Source organism: Nomascus leucogenys, chromosome 1a, assembly GCF_006542625.1.
Source record: "Nomascus leucogenys isolate Asia chromosome 1a, Asia_NLE_v1, whole genome shotgun sequence".
NCBI classification, from domain to species: Eukaryota; Metazoa; Chordata; class Mammalia; order Primates; family Hylobatidae; genus Nomascus; species Nomascus leucogenys.
The window spans coordinates 4,604,341-4,623,718 of NC_044381.1; the positions used below are offsets into that span (position 1 = coordinate 4,604,341).

At 38.5% G+C, this 19,378-nt stretch overlaps 1 protein-coding gene across 1 annotated transcript in view; it reads right to left on the reverse strand.

Moving 5' to 3' along the window:
• The window catches only part of GLIS3 (GLIS family zinc finger 3), a 471,085-nt gene that overhangs the window by 88,679 nt on the left and 363,028 nt on the right, over window positions 1–19,378 (reverse strand). The window contains exon 5 of the mRNA XM_030801507.1: window positions 17,805–17,915. Coding sequence (XP_030657367.1) covers window positions 17,805–17,915 — 111 coding nt within the window. The remainder of the gene's footprint in view (window positions 1–17,804; window positions 17,916–19,378) is intronic.

Sequence of the window (19,378 nt, forward strand, 5' to 3'; positions counted from 1 at the left end):
TTAAACAGAAGTTTTTTTAAAAAAAGACACTTGGGTAGTTTCTTTCTTTCTTTCTCTTTTTTTAGAGATAGTGTGTTTGCTTTGTCACCCAGGCTGGCGTGCAATGGCGTGATCAGAGCTCACTGTATCCTTAAATTCCTGGGCTCAAGCCAGCCTCCCATCTCAGCCTCCTGAGTAGCTGGGAATACAGCTGTACACCACCAAATCTGGCTAAGTTTCTTTGGATTTCTTTTTTTTTTTTTTTTTTTTTTGCAGAGACAAGATCTCACTGTGTTGCTGAGGCTGCTCTCGAACTCCTGGGCTCAAGTGATCCTCTGGCCTCGGCCTCCCAAAGTGCTGGGATTATAGGCATGAGCCTCTGCGCCCAGCCAAAGTTTCTTTCTTTATAATATTCAATCCACATTCATGCCAAATTTCACGAGATAACACTATTCACATTTATATGTTGCCTCTTGGGATATGGAAATGAGCAGTCCTTCCAATAGAAAATGCTAATTCACTACATTATACTTCATATCTCTCATTCATCTGGAAGGGCTGGGAACAAATCCAATTTTCCACCTTGCTTCTAAAGATTCAATGTCTAGTGTAAATTTGATAGGTAGAAAACAGAAATTTCAAGCTGATTAGGTCCCAAACTATACATTCCAGTCCCCTGTTTGACAGACTACACAGCCAAGATGAGAACCTTCATCTTCTGAGCACGGATTGAGTAAGTGACCAGCTGGTAAACCTGATCACGCTGGTCCTGCTCCACGTCCAGTCTTTAACACGGCCCCAAAGTCTTTTTCCCCTGATGTGATGCCACCAAAGTAAAGAGCTTGCCCGAGGTGTTATTTTCGTCAATGCACAGAATTACTGTCAATAATTTCCCTCTTCTTTTCTGAGGACTGTATGTCTTAGAGCAATGCATGAATCACATGACCTTTTGATGCTCTAATGAAATAAAGCTCCTCTCCTTGGTCATCAGAAAGGAGGCCTGGCTTGGAGAAGTGCCTCAGGGTGAAGCCCAAGACAGGGACTAGACTCTCCTAGAGCCTTCCTGTAGCCTGTGTAGACTCTGCCAAAGTCATCTTCATGTTTATCATCTACCATTCCTCCTTTAGGTACTGACACCATTCTGTCTTTCTTCTTATCATCCACCCCCTCCAATTATCCCAGTCCCCTCTCAAAAAAACAAAATTCCATCCCAGAAATTCAGACTAGAAAGTCAAAAATCTAAGGAAAGTGTCACAAGGATGATGAGGACTGTAAGTGGCTGCTCACGGTATCCAGATTCCACCTCAGCAGCACTGTCCAGGATTGCATTAGTCTTGGTGGTTCTGACAGAATGGGGAGAAACAATACCGGGTCAAGAGGAGGAATCAGGAACAGGTATTATCAACCTTGCACGTTGTCCTCTAAGTTAGAGGACAGGATAGTATTTTTCTTTTCCAGATGCCCTGTTATCTGCAGGTTTTAGCTTGTATACTTTTGTTCTCGAGGTCTACAAGAAACTCCAGGCTCAGCGGTCTGCTGTGTCTAACTCCATTTGCAAATGCTCCAGCCTTCATGATGTTGCCTGTCTGTCATAATTATCAGCAGCCCCCTGGAAAGACGCTATTACTGGAAGTAATTTCACATTCTGACATGGCAGGAAGCTAGTACAAGTTGCAGGTACCTCAGATCTCTGCAAAGAGCCATGTAATGCTGGTAACTTTAAGTTCACTAGAAATAAATTTATCAAAGAAATACTCTCACATATATATGCTGAGGGAAGGAAAAATGCCATTAAAAGCATATCTCTCTTTCTTCCCCAACCATCCTCCAAAGAACTAGGGAAGACAAGTCAGTGTGGGGGCCATATTTTTTATCTGACTTAAAAGAAAGAAAATCAGATTTTTTAAAAAATCAGAAATTAACAAGTAGAACAAGTCTTCTAGTCCATGTAGAAGAAAATCTTAGAAACAAAGAGTAGAAATATTAAGGAATAATAATCAATCCTTCTGAGAATGCTGTTTTACTGTCCATAGAAACTAAAGCCTGTGCTTTTTAGCAGAAACCCAAGAGTCTGTTGACAATAGAAAGCACATGCCTTTGTGAAACTCCCATAGTAATCGAACATCAAGGAAAGGTAGTATGTGAAATACGGGCAACTTAATTTTTCCCTAGCATCATGAAGATCAAAAGAATATCTCTATTCTACCAAGGAGACACCCCAAGTCTTCTACCTCCCCACTGGGGGACCAGGCAAATTCCTTGATTTCTCATGTCATTACCACAGCCTGAAATGATGTAACAATAACAGCAAACCAGGGTGTCCCCCTGCGCCAACTCTCTAATCAGGTTCAAAGTATGTTTTGTTGGTTCTCACTGACGCCACTCAAAGGAACTGGTCACTCGTGGTCTCAAAAGTTTTACAACAAATTGTGTGATTAAATTCCTTAAACACGTCTGTCCATTACTAATCCTCTTTTGCCAACATCCCTTTCAGAGAAAAATTGCAGCGCTGCATGGTGCCTGATTTATATTTCATTTTGAGAACAGGAAGTAAAAGGATTAAAGTTAAGGATTAAAACACTTACTCTTTACCGGATTTTTTTTTCTCCTCCCGAATGGCTTCCTGGTTGCCATGGTTACTGTTCACTGGTCCTTAGCCCTGAATGCACATCTCTTTGCATTAATAAAATATTTTAAATGAGACTTCATGGAAAACAACAGGAAAAGTAGCTTTAAGTTCAACTGCTCTTGAAAAAGCAGGTAAAAATTTTTAAAAATCCTTTTTCTTTGTCCTTTTACTAGTATATTCAAGAGGGAAACTTGAACTAAAAGACAGCACAGGGAGTGTAAAGATGTACAATGCAAAATCAGAGTTATTCAGCAAGGGCACAGGGAGATAACTCTGAGATAGTGAGTTGGTCCTTAGCTTACAAACCGGTGTTTGTAGGAAGATTAAGGGTCCCTGGGAATTTCTCAAATGTTGCAATACCACAGAACATTTAAAAGGCAAAAATGCACGTAAATGCAGTGTTGCAATTCCAAATTGGAAATACTAGCCAGGAAATGAAAAACTGAGGTTTTCACTACCACAAAGTTAACTTAACCATAACAATGTAAATATCATTGCTTTGTATCCAAGTTGCTGGTGTTCCTGGTACTAGCATGTCATAGGAGTGTGGCCAAAGGGGCAATACCACGAACAGCATGTGCTGTCAGAGCTGAAGATGTTTGCATGAACAGTGCACTCAGCTGAGGCCGAGTTAGGCACCCAGAAGAAAGGGGGACATTGACAAGTGAGCAAACACAACTCCATTTGAATTGTTCCTCTAAAAACACTCCATTGAAATTCATTTTAGAATATACTGCCTACATTCCTTTAGAAAGCCAAGGAAAACTGAGGAGATGGAACATAATAAAACTCCTTTTTAACTTCTATTCTTAAAGCCCAATAGCAGGATGAGCTCCAGTATAAATTGTGAAGTGACTTCTAAAACACTACTCCATTTTTTTTTTCAATGCTCTCTACTTCCAAGTTTTTCTCTGCCTTGTCATCTATTGGTTTCAAGTTATTCCTTTATTCCCCAGGGCCCCACTGAAATGACCTCACCCAGGTCCAAGTATACTCTATTTCTGACTTCTTTCAACCCCATGTTCCTATTGAAACCACCATTCCTGTATAGTAGCCATAGAAAATGGACATAGTTGCCCCTTGAAAATTGGTAATTGAACCCACATTGAGATATTAACGGGAGTGAAGGGACAGTTGCACTGCCTTTGCTATACAATGAAAAAATAACTAATAGGGATCTTCTGGAGATAATCCTATAACTGAAAAGAATGATTGTAATGGCGGCAATTTTATGCTTTGTAGAAGGCTAGTGCTAAGAATAATTTCAGGTGGGGGTGGTGAGGAACGTCTATCAAATCATGAGATAACTGATGGCACTCATGGGCAGGACTGTAGAATCTCAAACAAATGTGGACGAAAATGTTTACGGCTAAATGCAGACTGGCAAAGATAGAGTAATGTCTTTCAAATATCCATGTTCCCTCTTTCCTGGTTTCAGTCTTTTCTTTTGGAAACTACTTTTATTTCAGGACTATCCTGAATATTTAGGGCCATTTGAGGGCAGGCTGGGATTAGTGTTTGGCTGTCTTTGCCCATTTGCAATTAAGAAGGACCAACAGGAACTTCACATTGAGAGGCAATTCTCCATAATGTGTCTTGTGAGCAGGGAGGAACACTGACAATCTTTCTGAACTATCTTTTCAAAGATGCTTTGAAAAACCATGACAATGTCTCCCTCCTGATCAAAAGGCAAGCATGCTTATGTCCATTATAAAAGATTCAAATTCCCTAAGCTCAGAATTTCCCTCTTGTAATACAACCTAGTGCCTGGCCCTCTTCATGGTACCTTATGGGAACTAGGACTTAAACAACTGGCATAAGAAAATGATGATGCTCTGGCTATCACTATTACTATAAATAATACACTGTCCTTTGAGACTCTGACCCAGGAGTCTCATGTCTTCTGCCAGTATCCATGAAACTGTGGCAGGCTAACTTGCTAGCGTGAAACCTAGGGTAAAATCTCACACTCTTTGCAATTCTTGCCCTCTACAGGGCCATTCCTAGGATACACATGGCATTGAAAACAAAAAACAAAAAACAAAAACTGTGGGGTTCTTGTCTATATAATCAATTTGAGTCACCCTCAATCAGTATGCCAGAACCACTGTAGAGGTCCAATTTCAACCAATTCAGCTAAAGAAATGCCACAATGACCAATGTTCACCAACCAACCTCTTGGAATTAGGGTCTGCTTATAAGATCCCAGGAGGATCCTGTAGGTGTGAGTTCTAGAGCTCCTTGGGGTACTTAGTTGACCCTACATATATGGAAGAGGGTGGGAAAGTGCCCTGAAGGATGGAATGGGGGCCAGTGACCATGTGGGTCTCAGTGCAGGATCAGGTTGTCCCACCTGGATGGTACTGCTGACCTAGACACCAAGAGGAGAGCTTACACAATTTTGAATTAGGTACTCCAAAGCATGGGGAAAATCTACCACCATCTCTTACAGAGGCCACTATAGAATTCATGCCAAGAACTTGTTGATAAGTTATAAAATTTTCAATGTTGGGAAATCAGACAGCCATAGTCAGAATGGTAAAGCCAAAAGAGCACTGCATGTTGAGTTAGAAAAATGCAGCTTGAGTACAGTTCTACTGCTTACTGAATGTGCTTTGTAAGTCATTTAACTTCTCTGAACCTGAGGTCTTTCATCTCTAAAACGAAATGTGTTCTCATTATTTAGCTCCCACTTGTAAGTGAGAACATGAGAACACATGGAGACATACAGAGGAACAACACACACTGGGGCCTGTTGGGAGGGTGGAAGATGGGAGGAGGAGGAGAATAAGCAAAAATAACGAATAGGTGGTATGCTTAATACCCGGTCAACGAAATAATCTGTACAACAAACCCTCATGACACAAGTTTGCCTATACAACAAACCTGCACATGTACCCCTGAACTTAAAGTAGTAGTTAAAAAATAAAAAAAAATAAAATTTAAAAATAAAAAAATAATAAAATGAAATGAAATGGGATCAGGATACCCGAACTGGATGGTATTATTGGCTCAGTTACCAAGAAAGGGGCTTGAAGAATTTTGGAAAAGATACTTCAAAGCATGGAGGCTCTACCATCTCTAATAGAAGGCCACAATATTAATTGTAATACTAGCCTCATAGAATTGTTTTGAGAACTGAAAAAGTAAACACACATGAAAATACCCAGCAAACGGGTATTTGGTGATTATTATTATTGGCCCTCCCATTTCTTTTAAACTGTTATTTCAAAAGTAAAGAGAATAAAAATAGCGAATGGCATCCATTATGTTATTACAAACTGTTTTTTTGTTTGTTTGTTTGTTTGTTTTTTTGAGACAGAGTCTTGCTCTGTTGCCCAGGCTGGAGTGCAGTGGCGTGGTCTCGGCTCATTGCAAGCTCCGCCTCCCGGGTTCATCACACCATTCTCCTGCCTCAGCCTCCTGAGTAGCTGGGACTACAGGCGACCGCCACCACACCCAGCTAATTTTTTCTATTTTTAGTAGAGACGGGGTTTCATCATGTTAGCCAGGATGGTCTCGATCTCCTGACCTCGTGATCCACCCATCTTGGCCTCCCAAAGTGCTGGGATGACAGGTGTGAGCCACTGCGCCTGGCCATTACTGACTGTTTTAAATATCAAATCACTCTTTCTTGCTTTTGGTGATGGTTGAAGAGATAAAAGTGGTACTGAGTTTGTGAGTGTTTTTGCTATGCTAAAGTCTCTAATCAATTTCATGCTTAATATTCTATGGGGAAGGGAAATATTAATGAAGACAGAGATGGGAGATGGGGAAAATATTATGAAGCATTAGGTTCCTCAGTTCATTTATGCTATGATTTAGGGCTCCCTATGTGTCTGAGTCTTTGTGACTCAGAAATTCAGGAACTTACTCTTGACATATTTTTGAATATAAAAGATCAGGATTTTTTTTTTTTTTTAAGAAGAGGTGGGGCATCATCTTTGGATCCTTGGTTGCTATTTTGAGTACACAGAAATGAAATCCGATTTCTGTATTTGCTTATGTACACATGAGGAAATGAAATGTCAAGGATGTCCTTTGCACTATTATCTCAAAATACAGTTTCTATTCAAAGTCTACGATGGGTAAACATTATCTAAATTCCTATAGCCTAGCTGGTGCTTGTGTGCTAGGCTAGCTCAAAGCACTATTGTGAAACAGAGATTCTTGTCTTTGTGCCTTGCCAGCTCTCTACCTATATTTTCCCTTTTGGGTCTCCTTTTTCAAAGCTCAGTGATGTCCTTAGAGATTTGAAATGAGGAAAACTTCTCATTACAGTAATTTATCCTTTTTATCACCAAACTTAATGATCTTGCATCACAACCCTACAGGACTTTGCAGTACGGTTGTCACTGAATCTGAAAGCAAATTGGAGCTAAAGTTTTGATTATGCACAGTGGTGTCACGCATTATTCCTTCAAGATAAGGTGTGCAGTTCAACAGCTGCCTGCGATGTGTATCTCGAAATGAGGACAGTTAAAATTGTATTCATCACCCACAAGAAAGTGCCCTTCTCATTTAACTAAGTTGTGTCCAGGAGAAAAGAAAAAACTACGTTCTGAGCACCTCCTATATTCTGCAGTTTGGATTTTTCACTAAGTCCATTCACAGGCATGGTCTCACTTGAATCACACAATCGCCCTGTGGAGGTAGGTTGTTTTAGCATGGGAACCTGAAGCTCAGAGAAGGTAAGTAATTTCTCCCAGAGTCAGAGCTAAGATTCAAACTCAGTCAGGCACAGTTCCAAAGCCTTACTCGTTCTTTACAAAAAACAAGAACTACCACCATCAGAAGAGTAGTTTCACTAAAACGGGAGAAAGCTGGAGTTTAAACAAAATAGTGGAACAATGAGTTGGCCTTTGTAAAAGTGACATCAAAACAGAAACCTTTAGATGGGGGAGAAAAACCTAAAAATATATAAAAATATATCTATAGTAAATTTTCTATGATTAAAAAATCCACACAGCAAATCAAGTTTCACAAATGGCAAACAAAATACATGCAATATTTATGAAAATTAATTAGTTAATATCTGTGATAGTTACTTCAAATCAATATAAAAATTATCCATAAAATGAGAAAAGACAACAGATAATATAAAATTGAAATATAAATGGTTAATTTTGAAGAAATAATCAAATCTACCAGCAATCTAAGAACTGTATATCAATAGTTCATCTATTATTCATCCATCATACTGTGTACACACAGACACACACACACACTCTGTCACACTTCGCATTGGTAAAGTGTAAGAAAAAAGCTGATTTTATATAGTCCTAACAGAAATTCAAATAAATTGTTACAAATTTTGGGGAAGTCATTTGGCAATATGTTGTAAGGAATTTATTCGAAGCACTTTAGGATGTGTACTAAGATCTATATACTAGCATATGTGCTATAGAATTGTTCATGATAGTACAATCTTTAAAATAATCTAATTGTCTGAAAATAGAAAATTGGTTAAGTGAAATGCAGTGTATCTTTAAAATGCAGCCATTAAAAATATAGTTACTGTCAAGGCAATATATTCACTATATACCACTTAGAAGAATCAAAACAGAGAGACCCATAATATGATTGCATATGATAGGAAAAAGTATATAGAAAGATAGGCACCAAAGTTAAGCCACTGTGATTCATTGATTGTAAAATATATTTTAACATCTCTGAAATCAAGACAAATCTTACAATCAATGGTGTCTTGGTTTCAATGAAAGTTTGCATATGTCCTCATTTTTTTTTTTACACAGATAGGCATCACTTACCTAATTTTAAAAAGAAGAATGGACTCTGAGCATGATATAACAACACTGCTACTATCTGGCTTATTTACATTTTTTCTACAGGAGGGAGTGGTGAAGGAGAAATGTGGAAAAATAATTGCTGGGGGTAAGGTGGGGAAGGATAGGAGAGAAGTTAACAAGAGAGCTCATCTAGCTAGTCAGGGAATTCAAAGTTCTAAGTCTTCACAAACTGCTACCAAAAACACTTGTAAAGGTGATTATAAAAGTATGCTTTGAAAAAATACAAAGAGATAAAGCCAAAAAATGGAGAAAGAGATGCATATCTCAAATTTCAATAAGGTAAAAAGATAGAGCCTAAAAATGGATCTAATGACCAGAAAGCTTCAACTTTATGGTTGGAAAGATTCTAGGAAGCATAATGGGTTGCCAAGCAGTAAAGAAGGAAGGAAGTCAGTTGGAGTTAGGATGGGGTCACTGGAAACAACCAGAGAATCCTCATTTCCTTTTCAGATAACATCAGTGGAAAGCCACTCCTAGAATTCCAAGATAATTAGCAAAGTCTCTCATGATAGCATTTTGAAAAAGACTGAGAAACCTAGAACTGATGATAGCATGGCTGGGTGTAGTCATAGTTGGATGAGTCACTTATTTAAAGACTGTTGATTAATGGAAATATGCCAACCAAACTAATTGCCTTGTCTCCTTTCACTGTAAATACCTAATTCATTTCCCACACTACCACTATAATTATCTTCCTAAATCACAGATCTGACCACTGTATATGTTTAACACCTTAGCAGGGCATATAAGGCCCTTTAGCACTGGTTCCTTTGTCGGCCTTTTTATCTCAATAGCCAATAAATGACACTGCAAGCCTCACTGTGACCCTTGCTGACACTGTACTCTACACCATGAATGAAATATAGAGCATAGAGATGACTATAGTCCATATGCCAAAAAATCTGGAATCTGGGTAATAAGAAAAAATTGTGGGAAACTAGAGATATTAAAGGAGAATTTCAGAGACATCAGCAAGGTCACCATGGAAAAGAAGCAGCACATTTGGAAGACAGTAGAGCCCATGTGCAGGTGTTTCAGAAAGGTGTTTTTTTTTTCTCTATAGTACAAGGATGTTTGAATATATTAGAGTTGCTAAATAACAGGAATACCCAAAAAGACTGTCATAAAAGTCAGAAAGTCTAAGATTACATGAAGAAGCTTTATGAATGTCTTTTGGGACTTCCTAAGTGTGACTCCCATACTAGGCTGCAGGATGGATGAGGTGACATTTAAGGATGCATATGATGCTGATGGGCTATATAGCCTAGACCTCATGTAGTGGCAGTGTGGCAAGCAACCATCCCAAAAGCCATGTTTTTCTACTATAGCTAAAAGAATAGCCTGTAATCCCATCACTTTGGGAGGCCAAGGCAGGTGGATCACTTGAGGTCAGTAAAAATCTGTGGAGCCTCTCCCCAGAAAAATACATTTTGCATATAATTTCTGGGAGTTCACGAGCTTCATAAAACACAGCCATCCATGGGCCTTTGCCCATGGTCTATGAGCCCCAAGTCAATAACCCCTGAATATAATTAGATTTCACAGGTTCAAATTTGATTTAAATTTCCTCCAGTTTGGATTCCAGCTTGCTTTCCTTTGTCTGGATCTTCTGTTGGGCTGTTGTCTGAGTATCCACATGACCCAGAAAGACTGGCTCTAGTAACCACTGAAAGAATATTCAGTTCTTAGGAAGGAAAATATTTCCAAGGATATTACTGGTCTGTTGTCAGTCACAGTAGACTGCTACGGATTGCAGGTATGTGGCATAACAATGTTTTCTACTGAACTAGCTCCCCTTTCACTTCTGGGGCCCCATGTTTGCCTTTCAAGCTAGTTGCAAAGAAGGGAAAATGGAAAAACCAGGGGAATGTAACTTAAGCTAAGTCCTGAAGCAATTCATGGCACTGCTTAAAAGAAGCCCATACCTTCTGATGTCCAATCCAAACACCACTCTAAGACACAGCCACCTGCCTGGTATCCACCATGAAAAGTTTTTGTATTAGGCTTATCCACGCCCTTGTGTGAAGTCACCCTGAAAACAAATCTTCACAGATCAGAGAGCCAAGATACAAACAAATGGGAAGATACTGCCCATGGATATCAATGACATAGCTCAACTGAAGCTGAAAAGGGAAGACAAGAGAGAACTACCAGAGGGAGCAGTAATTGCACAAAGGACATGAATACTTTTGTGGGGATGGAGAGGGAGTGCCTGAGAAGGGCAATAGTGAGCTGTGTTATGAGATTTTAGGACACTATATTTAGGTAGCAGAGAACCTGAGCTAAACACTTTTATTCCAAAATGATTTTCATCAAGAATGCACAAAATTTAATAAGAGAAAGGGAATAAGAAGCTTAGAAGGCTTCTGTCAGTCAGTCAATCAGAAAAACAATTATCTAGGAACTCTTTCCATAAGGTAGCTGTGCTAGGCACTGTACAGCCTGAATAGCTCATTAAAACACCTGTCAGAGGGTCCTCATTCCTTATATAGTTGGCCAGAACTGTGCCCCAAAAACCTATTTTTGGTCCCAATTACCAATTTTCAGGGGGAATAGAAATAAAACTACTTTGTTACATTTGACAAAATATTGTAATGTAATGAAGAATAGTATTGATCTCCTTATTGCTTTCAGACAGTAAATATAAGACTACTCCTTAACAATCTCTATCGTTTGCAAAGGAACACCCAAGTTTCATGTTCCAGAAGCTTTCTCTGCATGACTTTATCATAGCATTTCCTCCACTGTACTGAAAGCAGGCATCTCCCGGTGTGTCTCTTGTTAGAATGTAATCTTCAGGAGGGCCGGGCCAGGTCTTGTTTCTAAATCCTCAGAGCTGGCATGGGGCCTTGCCTGCACTGAGTACAGCAGGTCCTGGAATAACATGGTGTCTTTATAATGCTGATGAGAAAAAATATCGATTCCTGGCCAGAGCTGGTGTCTGTGTGAAATGTTCTCCCCATGTCCGTATGGGTTTTCTCCAGGTACTCTAGTTTCCTCCCATGTACCAAAGATGTTACCATTAGGTGAATGGGTGTGTCTGCATGGTCCATGTGTGCGTGTGTGTGCGTGTGTGTGTGTGTGTGTGTGTGCACGCGCACTGTGATGAGACGGAATCCTCTCCAGGCCTTGAGCTGTTGGGGTAGGATCCAGCCACCCTCAACCTTGAACTTAAACAATTGGGAAAATAATTTTTTGTATTTGCTTTTAATTATCTTTCTTAAATGTACATAAGCTCACATTCACTTCAGTGTTTAACGTCAGAAGTGTTTGAGATCTTTCTTTAGAAGTTTGATGGTGTTTTTGTGACCAGAAATATGCCCTAGGAACTTAATTCTTGTTTTATCAATTAGCCTTTGGTAAAATTGGTTTTGTTATACATCATGTCGCTTAGAGTTGCAGTTTCCAAGAACCTATTGAGGCCATTAAGTGAGGACAGAGTGTACTCAGAGAATCACAAATGCTGACCATCTGAGTCATTTTCTTAGATGGGAGCACTAAGCTATGCTTTTCACTGTCTAGCATGCAGTCCCTCAATTGAGTGCCATCTCCGTTAAGGAGGACAGGCTGCAGAAAGGTGCAATTAAAACAAATTAAGATGATCCTAACATCTATTGCTGTAGTTTAGTAGTATCGGGTTCTTTTTTTAAAAGCTCAAACAGGAGGGTACAGTATTGTGACTAAAGCAATGCTTTCTTATATTTTTTTTTGATGGAGTCTTGCTCTGTCGCCCAGGCTAGAGTGCAGTGGCGCAATCTCTGCTCAGTGCAAGCTCCAACTCCTGGGTTTGTGCCATTCTCCTGCCTCAGCCTCCAGAGTAGCTGGGACTAAAGGCGCCAGCCACCACTCCCAGTTAATTTTTTGTATTTTTAATAGAGACGGGGTTTCACTATATTAGCCAGGATGGTCTCCATCTCCTGACCTCATGATCCGCCCGCCTCGGCCTCCCAAAGTGCTGGGATTACAGGCGTGAGCCACTGGGCCTAGCCTCATTTCTAAATTAGTCATTTGAATGTGTCCCCACTACAAATATGATCAGCTCCTCAGAGAGGCCTTTCCTGCCCATCTCACCTCAATAGGCCACCCTCTGTTAATATCCATATCAGTTCCCTTACTGTTTCCCTGTCTGTATTTATGTTGCTGATTTTCTGTTTATTTTTTTACTGTTGTTGGACTTTCATCAAGATAACGTAAATCTACGAGGGCACAAAACTTGTCTGTCTTATACACATTTGTATCTCTGGATCTAACCTAGTGCCTGACATGCAGTAAGTACTCAGTAAATATCTGTTGAGTAGAATAAATGATATTCTTTGAGACTGTACTTTGCAAACAATGTAGTAGAAGAGTAGTTTGTTGAGATCTCTGGAGAAAAACAAAGATGGTTTAGTTGGCCAAATAATTTTGAGCAATGCCTAATGTTATCTTCCTTCTGGAATACTGGTATATCCAAGGCTCTGAGAACTATTGCAAGAAAGAAACCCTTGAATAGTACTTAACTTAGTGTGTCCTAAATTTATATGACCAAAAATACTTTTTTAAAGAAATATCTAATAACATTCTGTGGAATGTATTCTAAAGAGCACACCTCGGGAAACAGCTTGAAGCATGAAATAAGATCCTGGACCATTACCCCAGAGATGGTGATAGACATCTTTCGATATTTTTCTGTATTTACTGAAAAGCCAAAGACAGCTTTTCTGATCACTCAAGAAAGGAACAGAAGCTTATTCTTACTAAGTGGTCACTTTCATTGACAACCTCTCCCAAATCCTGCAAATTATGGATTCTTACCTCTTTTTAAATAGCTCCCATCATCATGTAGCATCAAAATGCTCTGGAAAGCATAGCTGGCATCATATTGGGTATACTTAAAAGGGAAGCCTCCAAGCAACTGGTTTCAACTCCAAATCAGTGCTATTGGCACAGGGTTAAATTTAAGATGGCTTATTTTTCATTTGAGTTTAACTATTAATTAGCATAAAAATTTCTAACCAAAAACACTTGTTTTACAAAAGCATCTCTCAGAGCCTTTATTGAAGTAACTTACTTTCAAATGAGAGCATCAGGATATTCAGGTATGTCTCACCATCATTTTGAGGTGTGAGGTAAGTAATGCATCATCAACAATGATTAAAGTACAGAAGTTTGTGACTCGCTTTTAAAAAATCAGTGCTATTTGAACGTCATCCCTATAACAGCATCACTCTCCGTCACCTGCATTCCAATATAGTTTCTAAAATGTGAGAGGAAGAGGTGGACTAGTTCATCTTGAGATGATATGTCTGTGATATGTGCCTATTACTAATATTCTATTAATAGTATGACTGATTTTTAATTTATTCCTGAGCAGAAACAAGAAAGGAAAAAAATGAGAAGGGTTTGCAAAATCTGGGGTGGCCCTGATCATGAACCCCACTTGTGCATACACCATCTGCCGTCTAGACCATGACTGAGAGCAACTGACAGAAAAAGTGTGCCTTATTAGTCCACTTAATATATGCTTCAATTTAAAAGAAAATATATATTTTCACATAGCTCTTAAAGATTCAAAGAACTGTACAAAGCAAGGTAAGCTGATGTGGTACTTAATGAAAATTTTCTGGTTTTGAGTATATGTGGGGGAGAGGTGGTGGTGGCTCTGAACTGATTCCCAAAAGTTACCAGTTCTCTATGAAGAGTTACAGTAAACAGACTGCCCTAATTTTGCCAGAAAGCAATACAGAGCTGTTCTCTATGTAGGAAATATAAATGTGTGTTGCATTCGCACCCATTTCAAATGCTATGCTTGGTTTATAACAGCCTGTTTTGAGGTCACAAAAGTGAAAGCCATCAACCACAGTGGATCATAGGTCAATGTTTAACAAACATTTAACAAATCACAAACAAAGTTTGAATCTTTGTGGAAGTGTGAAAGGATGAAAGATTCATGTCACCTCTAACTTGTGACCAGGCATTCTTTGTATGCACTTTTAAAAAGTCCATGTCGATATCAGGCTAGAGTTAAAGGAAACCCTCCTGCTTATGGCACTTCCAAGGTGAAAATGAAAAATTCTGATAAAGCTCATAGCCTTGAGGAAAATTTCAAGTGGCTTATTGCCTTAGTTTTCTCTTATTTTACTTACTCATTATCAGACAGAACTGAAGGACAGATTCTGCCCTTTGCTCTATAGGCAAACTTCTTCTATTCTCTGTGGAGACCATAGTTGGTGACTTGAGTATTTCGCTACCCATTTTTCTGTGTAACCCTTGATTTAATGGACTCGAGATCTGCAAAGCACATTCCATGAAAGAATTCTGTACATCGGCTGATGGGGTGTGTGGGTGTGCACGAATTATGCAAAGAGAAAAGTTACTCTTCTGCATGCAATGAACCAAATTATCCCCATTCCTTTGCAGAAGAGGTTTTTTTTTTTTTCTTCTTTTTCTTTTTTTCACAGCTTGAATAATGTTTAGCTGGGATTTCAGGTTTTTCTTGGTTTTCAGTAGGATCCGACAGGTGTGGGAAGGGGCCACATGCCCATGGTCGGGGCATCACTTATGAGATCCCTGCCCCTCCTCACATGAATTTATCTATGGCTATGGGTGCCTTGTCACTGGCCCCGATTCCACAGTAGGACTCATAAAACTGGCAACGTTAAGACCAAAATAATGTCATTTAGTGTCTAGGGGGAGGTTCCAAAGAGGATTAGAGGCAGGCAGGCAAGCAGGGTATATTAAATAAGTCCATGACTAACAGGGTGTGACAGAAAAGGGTTTTATTCTTTTCAACAAAACAATTCCCTAGGACTAGGACCATTACTCTACTGTGCCTTTATCACCTTGGAATTTTTATGGTTATTTTTGATTAATTCACATTTTTGTAAAGGCTTTTTTGAAATGATGCCAGTTTTCAATTTTTAATTAAAGTCGTAAATAATCTTAATTCTACCTTAAAAGGTTTATTGTTTCTTTTTTTTTATTGCTGCCAGGAAATATTTCAAATACCAAATCCTGATGAGAGTGAGCAATTAGAATCTCTCCAAGGTCTAGTAACAACATTGTACCATGTAAATATTACACACTGGTATATCAGCACAAGATTTGGAAATGTGGATTGACTAGTTTCAGGTTTATTAGCAACTGCTTCTCCTGGGAATGACATTTCCTTTTTTTGTTGGATGGAGCAACTTTCATCATTTTAATTTCCGCAAATTAATCCATCACGGATTCATAAAGAATTTTTAAAATCTTTGGATAAAAAGGCAGGCTAAAATCGGAAGGTAAACACTGCAAACTTATCACTAAGGGCTGCATAATGCAAGTCAACAAGTCAATGAAATCCAATTCGACCACTTGCAGAAAACAGTGAACATCAAAAGCTAAGCCATTTGAGAGACAGTGTCTCCATTTACATAAGACAAAATTAAGAGAACACTGCAATATTTGACATGAGATTACAATACTGCTCCTTGAAAGTATATCCTTGTTTATTTATATTGTTTGTTAAAGGGTGTCTGCAAATTGTCAATAAAATAATATTTTGTAGTCTCAAGATCTGGTTTTCTTTTTTCAGTTAGTGCTTCAATAATCTTTCACACAATCAAAACTACTCTTTCTTTATACAGAGGCTGAAACAGGAGAAACCATTAATAATTCCTGAAAATATCCCGTTATGTTTCCAAATCTGTCAACCTAGGTTACCTTCTTAACTTGAACATCACAGTGTTGCTTATTTGTCTAGATAGGGGACCCATACTCTTTCATGTCCATGACAATTGTTAACCTCTACAAGGGTACTCTCCGATGTTAATGATAGATTTACTATTACAATAAAACCTTACACATTTGCACAACTTGGAGGCAGAAAATGATCAGATTTAGGGGGAAGAAAACCCCCTCATCTAGAAGGCTTTTTTTTTTTTTTACAAATATCATTTATTACTACAAATTTATAAGGTATATATAGATGATAACGAAAATAATAGACGGTGGTCCTGCTGAAAGTAGTTAATAGCATGCAAAAAGGGTGTGTTATTTTAAGAAGATTAAGCACATGCTTTCTAACTTTATTTACATTATTCATTAACTGAGCAGTTCCTTTGCTTTTCTGAAACACAAGAGCATATCCAGTGTCTGTCTAACGATCACAGATATCAATTTACTGGGATTCCAATTAAAGAAAATATTTCTAGGAAAAAAATGATTTTAACAATTAACTTACAAGAGTGGGTTTGTATGCAATTAAGACTATCTATCAAATCCCCCTGACTGAGCATTTTTCTAACTCACAGGGAAAAGGTCAAATTCCTTCCATATACGCACCCTTAGCTGGCATTGTGCTAACACTTCTCAAGGAAGAAAAAAAAATCTCAAGTAACAAGAAGACTATAGAGCATTTCCCAACATAAAAGTGTTAAATCCCTATAAACCATGAAAGAATGCAAGATTTCTAAGTAGAAGCCACGGTGACCTGAAAACCCTTGCCAAGGGGTTCAATCACTTGAAATACGTTGAGTCTTAAACTGCCCTTAAATTTATTATAAAGGGCCCTCAAATGAATCAGGAACCCATCTCAATACCAATGAAACACTCAAAAAGCCAAGGTCAGCTCAACATGTTTTCTGCCATGAAAAGAAGATACTCACTGATCCAAAAATGTAAAAACTTAGTTATTAGGAAATGCCTTGAAAGGCAGTGAGCTCTCTGTCTCTGCAGGGGTTGAAGCACAGTGCAGTCAACCACTTGCTAGATATCTTATGGAGTTAGGAGAGCAAGCCAGGTGGACTGGCTGGTTGGTCTCTAACATTTCTTCCAAATCTGAGATATTATGATTTTTATGAACTTTGAAAATGCATTAACCCCTCATTAATGTCAAAGTGGTTTTAAGTTCAATTCCTTTTTCAGATTTTCATACAAATCCAGAAATCTGCTTTTTCTCTAAGCTTAAAGAATGCTCTCTACTTGTCCTAGAGACTTACCTTCTTCATTAGAGCTTCACGATTTTGGCCTATTGATATTTTATGAAAAAGCACTTTTTTCCAGAAGGATTTCTGTGGTGTTGTTTTTCCCAATTTAATTATCTTTAGCTATCTGAACTTAACTTCCATAAAAGCTTTTTGCTGCTTTCCAGTTTGAGGGACGTTCCTTACTTTTCTCTGATTCCTATTATACAAGCCTTCCCCAGAAATTTGCATAGCTATAGCAGCTATGCAAACCATAGCCATATCAGCTATACAAACCATAGCCTTGCTATTACTTCATGGGAGACTTACCTCCTCAAACGGTCTAAAGCAGGTTACACCATGAAAAGTATAAGAATTTCAAGTGCCCTGCAGAAGCTTCGTGTACTACAAGAATAATTTGAACATGCTTTTCCCGACTGGAAGATTCTCTTTTAAAATTACCTTTTTCCTTGCTTGTTGCTCTTTGGAAGAATGTGCCTTCACATGCTTTCTTAGGGAACTTGGGTCTGTGTAGCGTTTGGTACATCCTGGAATTTGACAAGCATAAGGTTTCTAAATGAGAAAGAAAGAAAGAAACAGTTGTGGTTAAATCATAAAGGTAACTGGGGAATGTTTTACTCAAAGACTATTGACTTCAGAGCATGAACTGTTACCAATTGACTGATGTGAAATGCTAGCTAATACTCATGCATTTTAATTACAAAGTCTAGTGACTTTGCATGATGGTTAAGAGAAGGGTAAACTTTCAAGGAACAAAGAGATGTCCTATCCTTGATGATTTCTAAGGATTGCTTTAGTGTGTGCTCTAACCACAAAACCTCTTGGGGCATTTTTTAATGTGGAAATTATTAGTAAGCATCTCTAGTCATACTTACAGTTATGTTTCCCTGAGAATAATCTTTGGTACTGTCAGAAACTAGTAAACACATATTCTTTAAGGGTTCAGGTAAAGAAGCTGTAGAAAAGTCCAGAAAAAAACGGGGTATTTTTCAGAAGAAACCTGATTCAGAAAGAGAAAGGGAGAGAATTAAGAAGAGAAAATTAGTGTAAAGTGAGTAAGAGACAGTAGGTTTCAAACAGACACGTGAAAAATCACCAGAGAAGCATTAATAATATTAGTTGCAGAGGCGTCCTGGTGTTGAGCCTGAGTTAAGTGAATAAGCTCTTGGCTGAGTGCAATCAGAACACACGTTTTGGCGATTCCATTTCCCCCATGCTTCTGGGAGATGTGAGGTGTGGTGCTTAAGGCCAAGTCTAGGCTCTTTTTTTTTTTTTAGATGTTGTTTTGTTCTTGCCTCCCAGGCTGGAGTGCAGTGGCGCTATCTCGGCTCACTGCAACTTCTGCCTCCCCGGTTCAAGTGATTCCCCTGCCTCAGCTTCCTGAGTAGCTGGGATTAAAGGTGTGTGCTACCACACCCAGCACTTTTTAATTTTCGTATCCCTCGTGCTTAGTACATAATAGAAATGAATGAATAAGAGCAGCTCACATCCATTCACATTTCAGCACCTATTCCTACTGTTATGACCCTTAAACTTATCAAAAGTTTGAGGCTATGACTCTTCAGTTGTGAGATAAATCAAAATCTTCAGCCTATTTGAGAAATGAAAAATTTACAAATCACAGGATTAACTGTGTTTATAACACATATTAATAGTAACTGATCTGCTTAGGGTCTCATCAAGTAAGGTAACAGAGCTGTGCTTGTATGATGTGAAATGTAAGGAAGAGACCTGAAACCCTGTCTCAGGATTCTTGCTCTAGAAACTTGTTATAGTTAAAAAAAAAAAAAAAAAATCTGATTGATCTGATTTCTTTTGAATGTTGCTTCTGTTTTTATGTGTATGTATGTCATTCTGTGAGCCAACAAATAAGTGGATTACATTATTTGACCTGCTAGAAGCCATATTTATGGTTCACTCCTTTTTCTGTGTCATTTGATTCCAAGAATAAGGTTAAATCATCAATATATAATTTAATTTGACATACCAAACTTGAATTCTATGTTTGATTATCT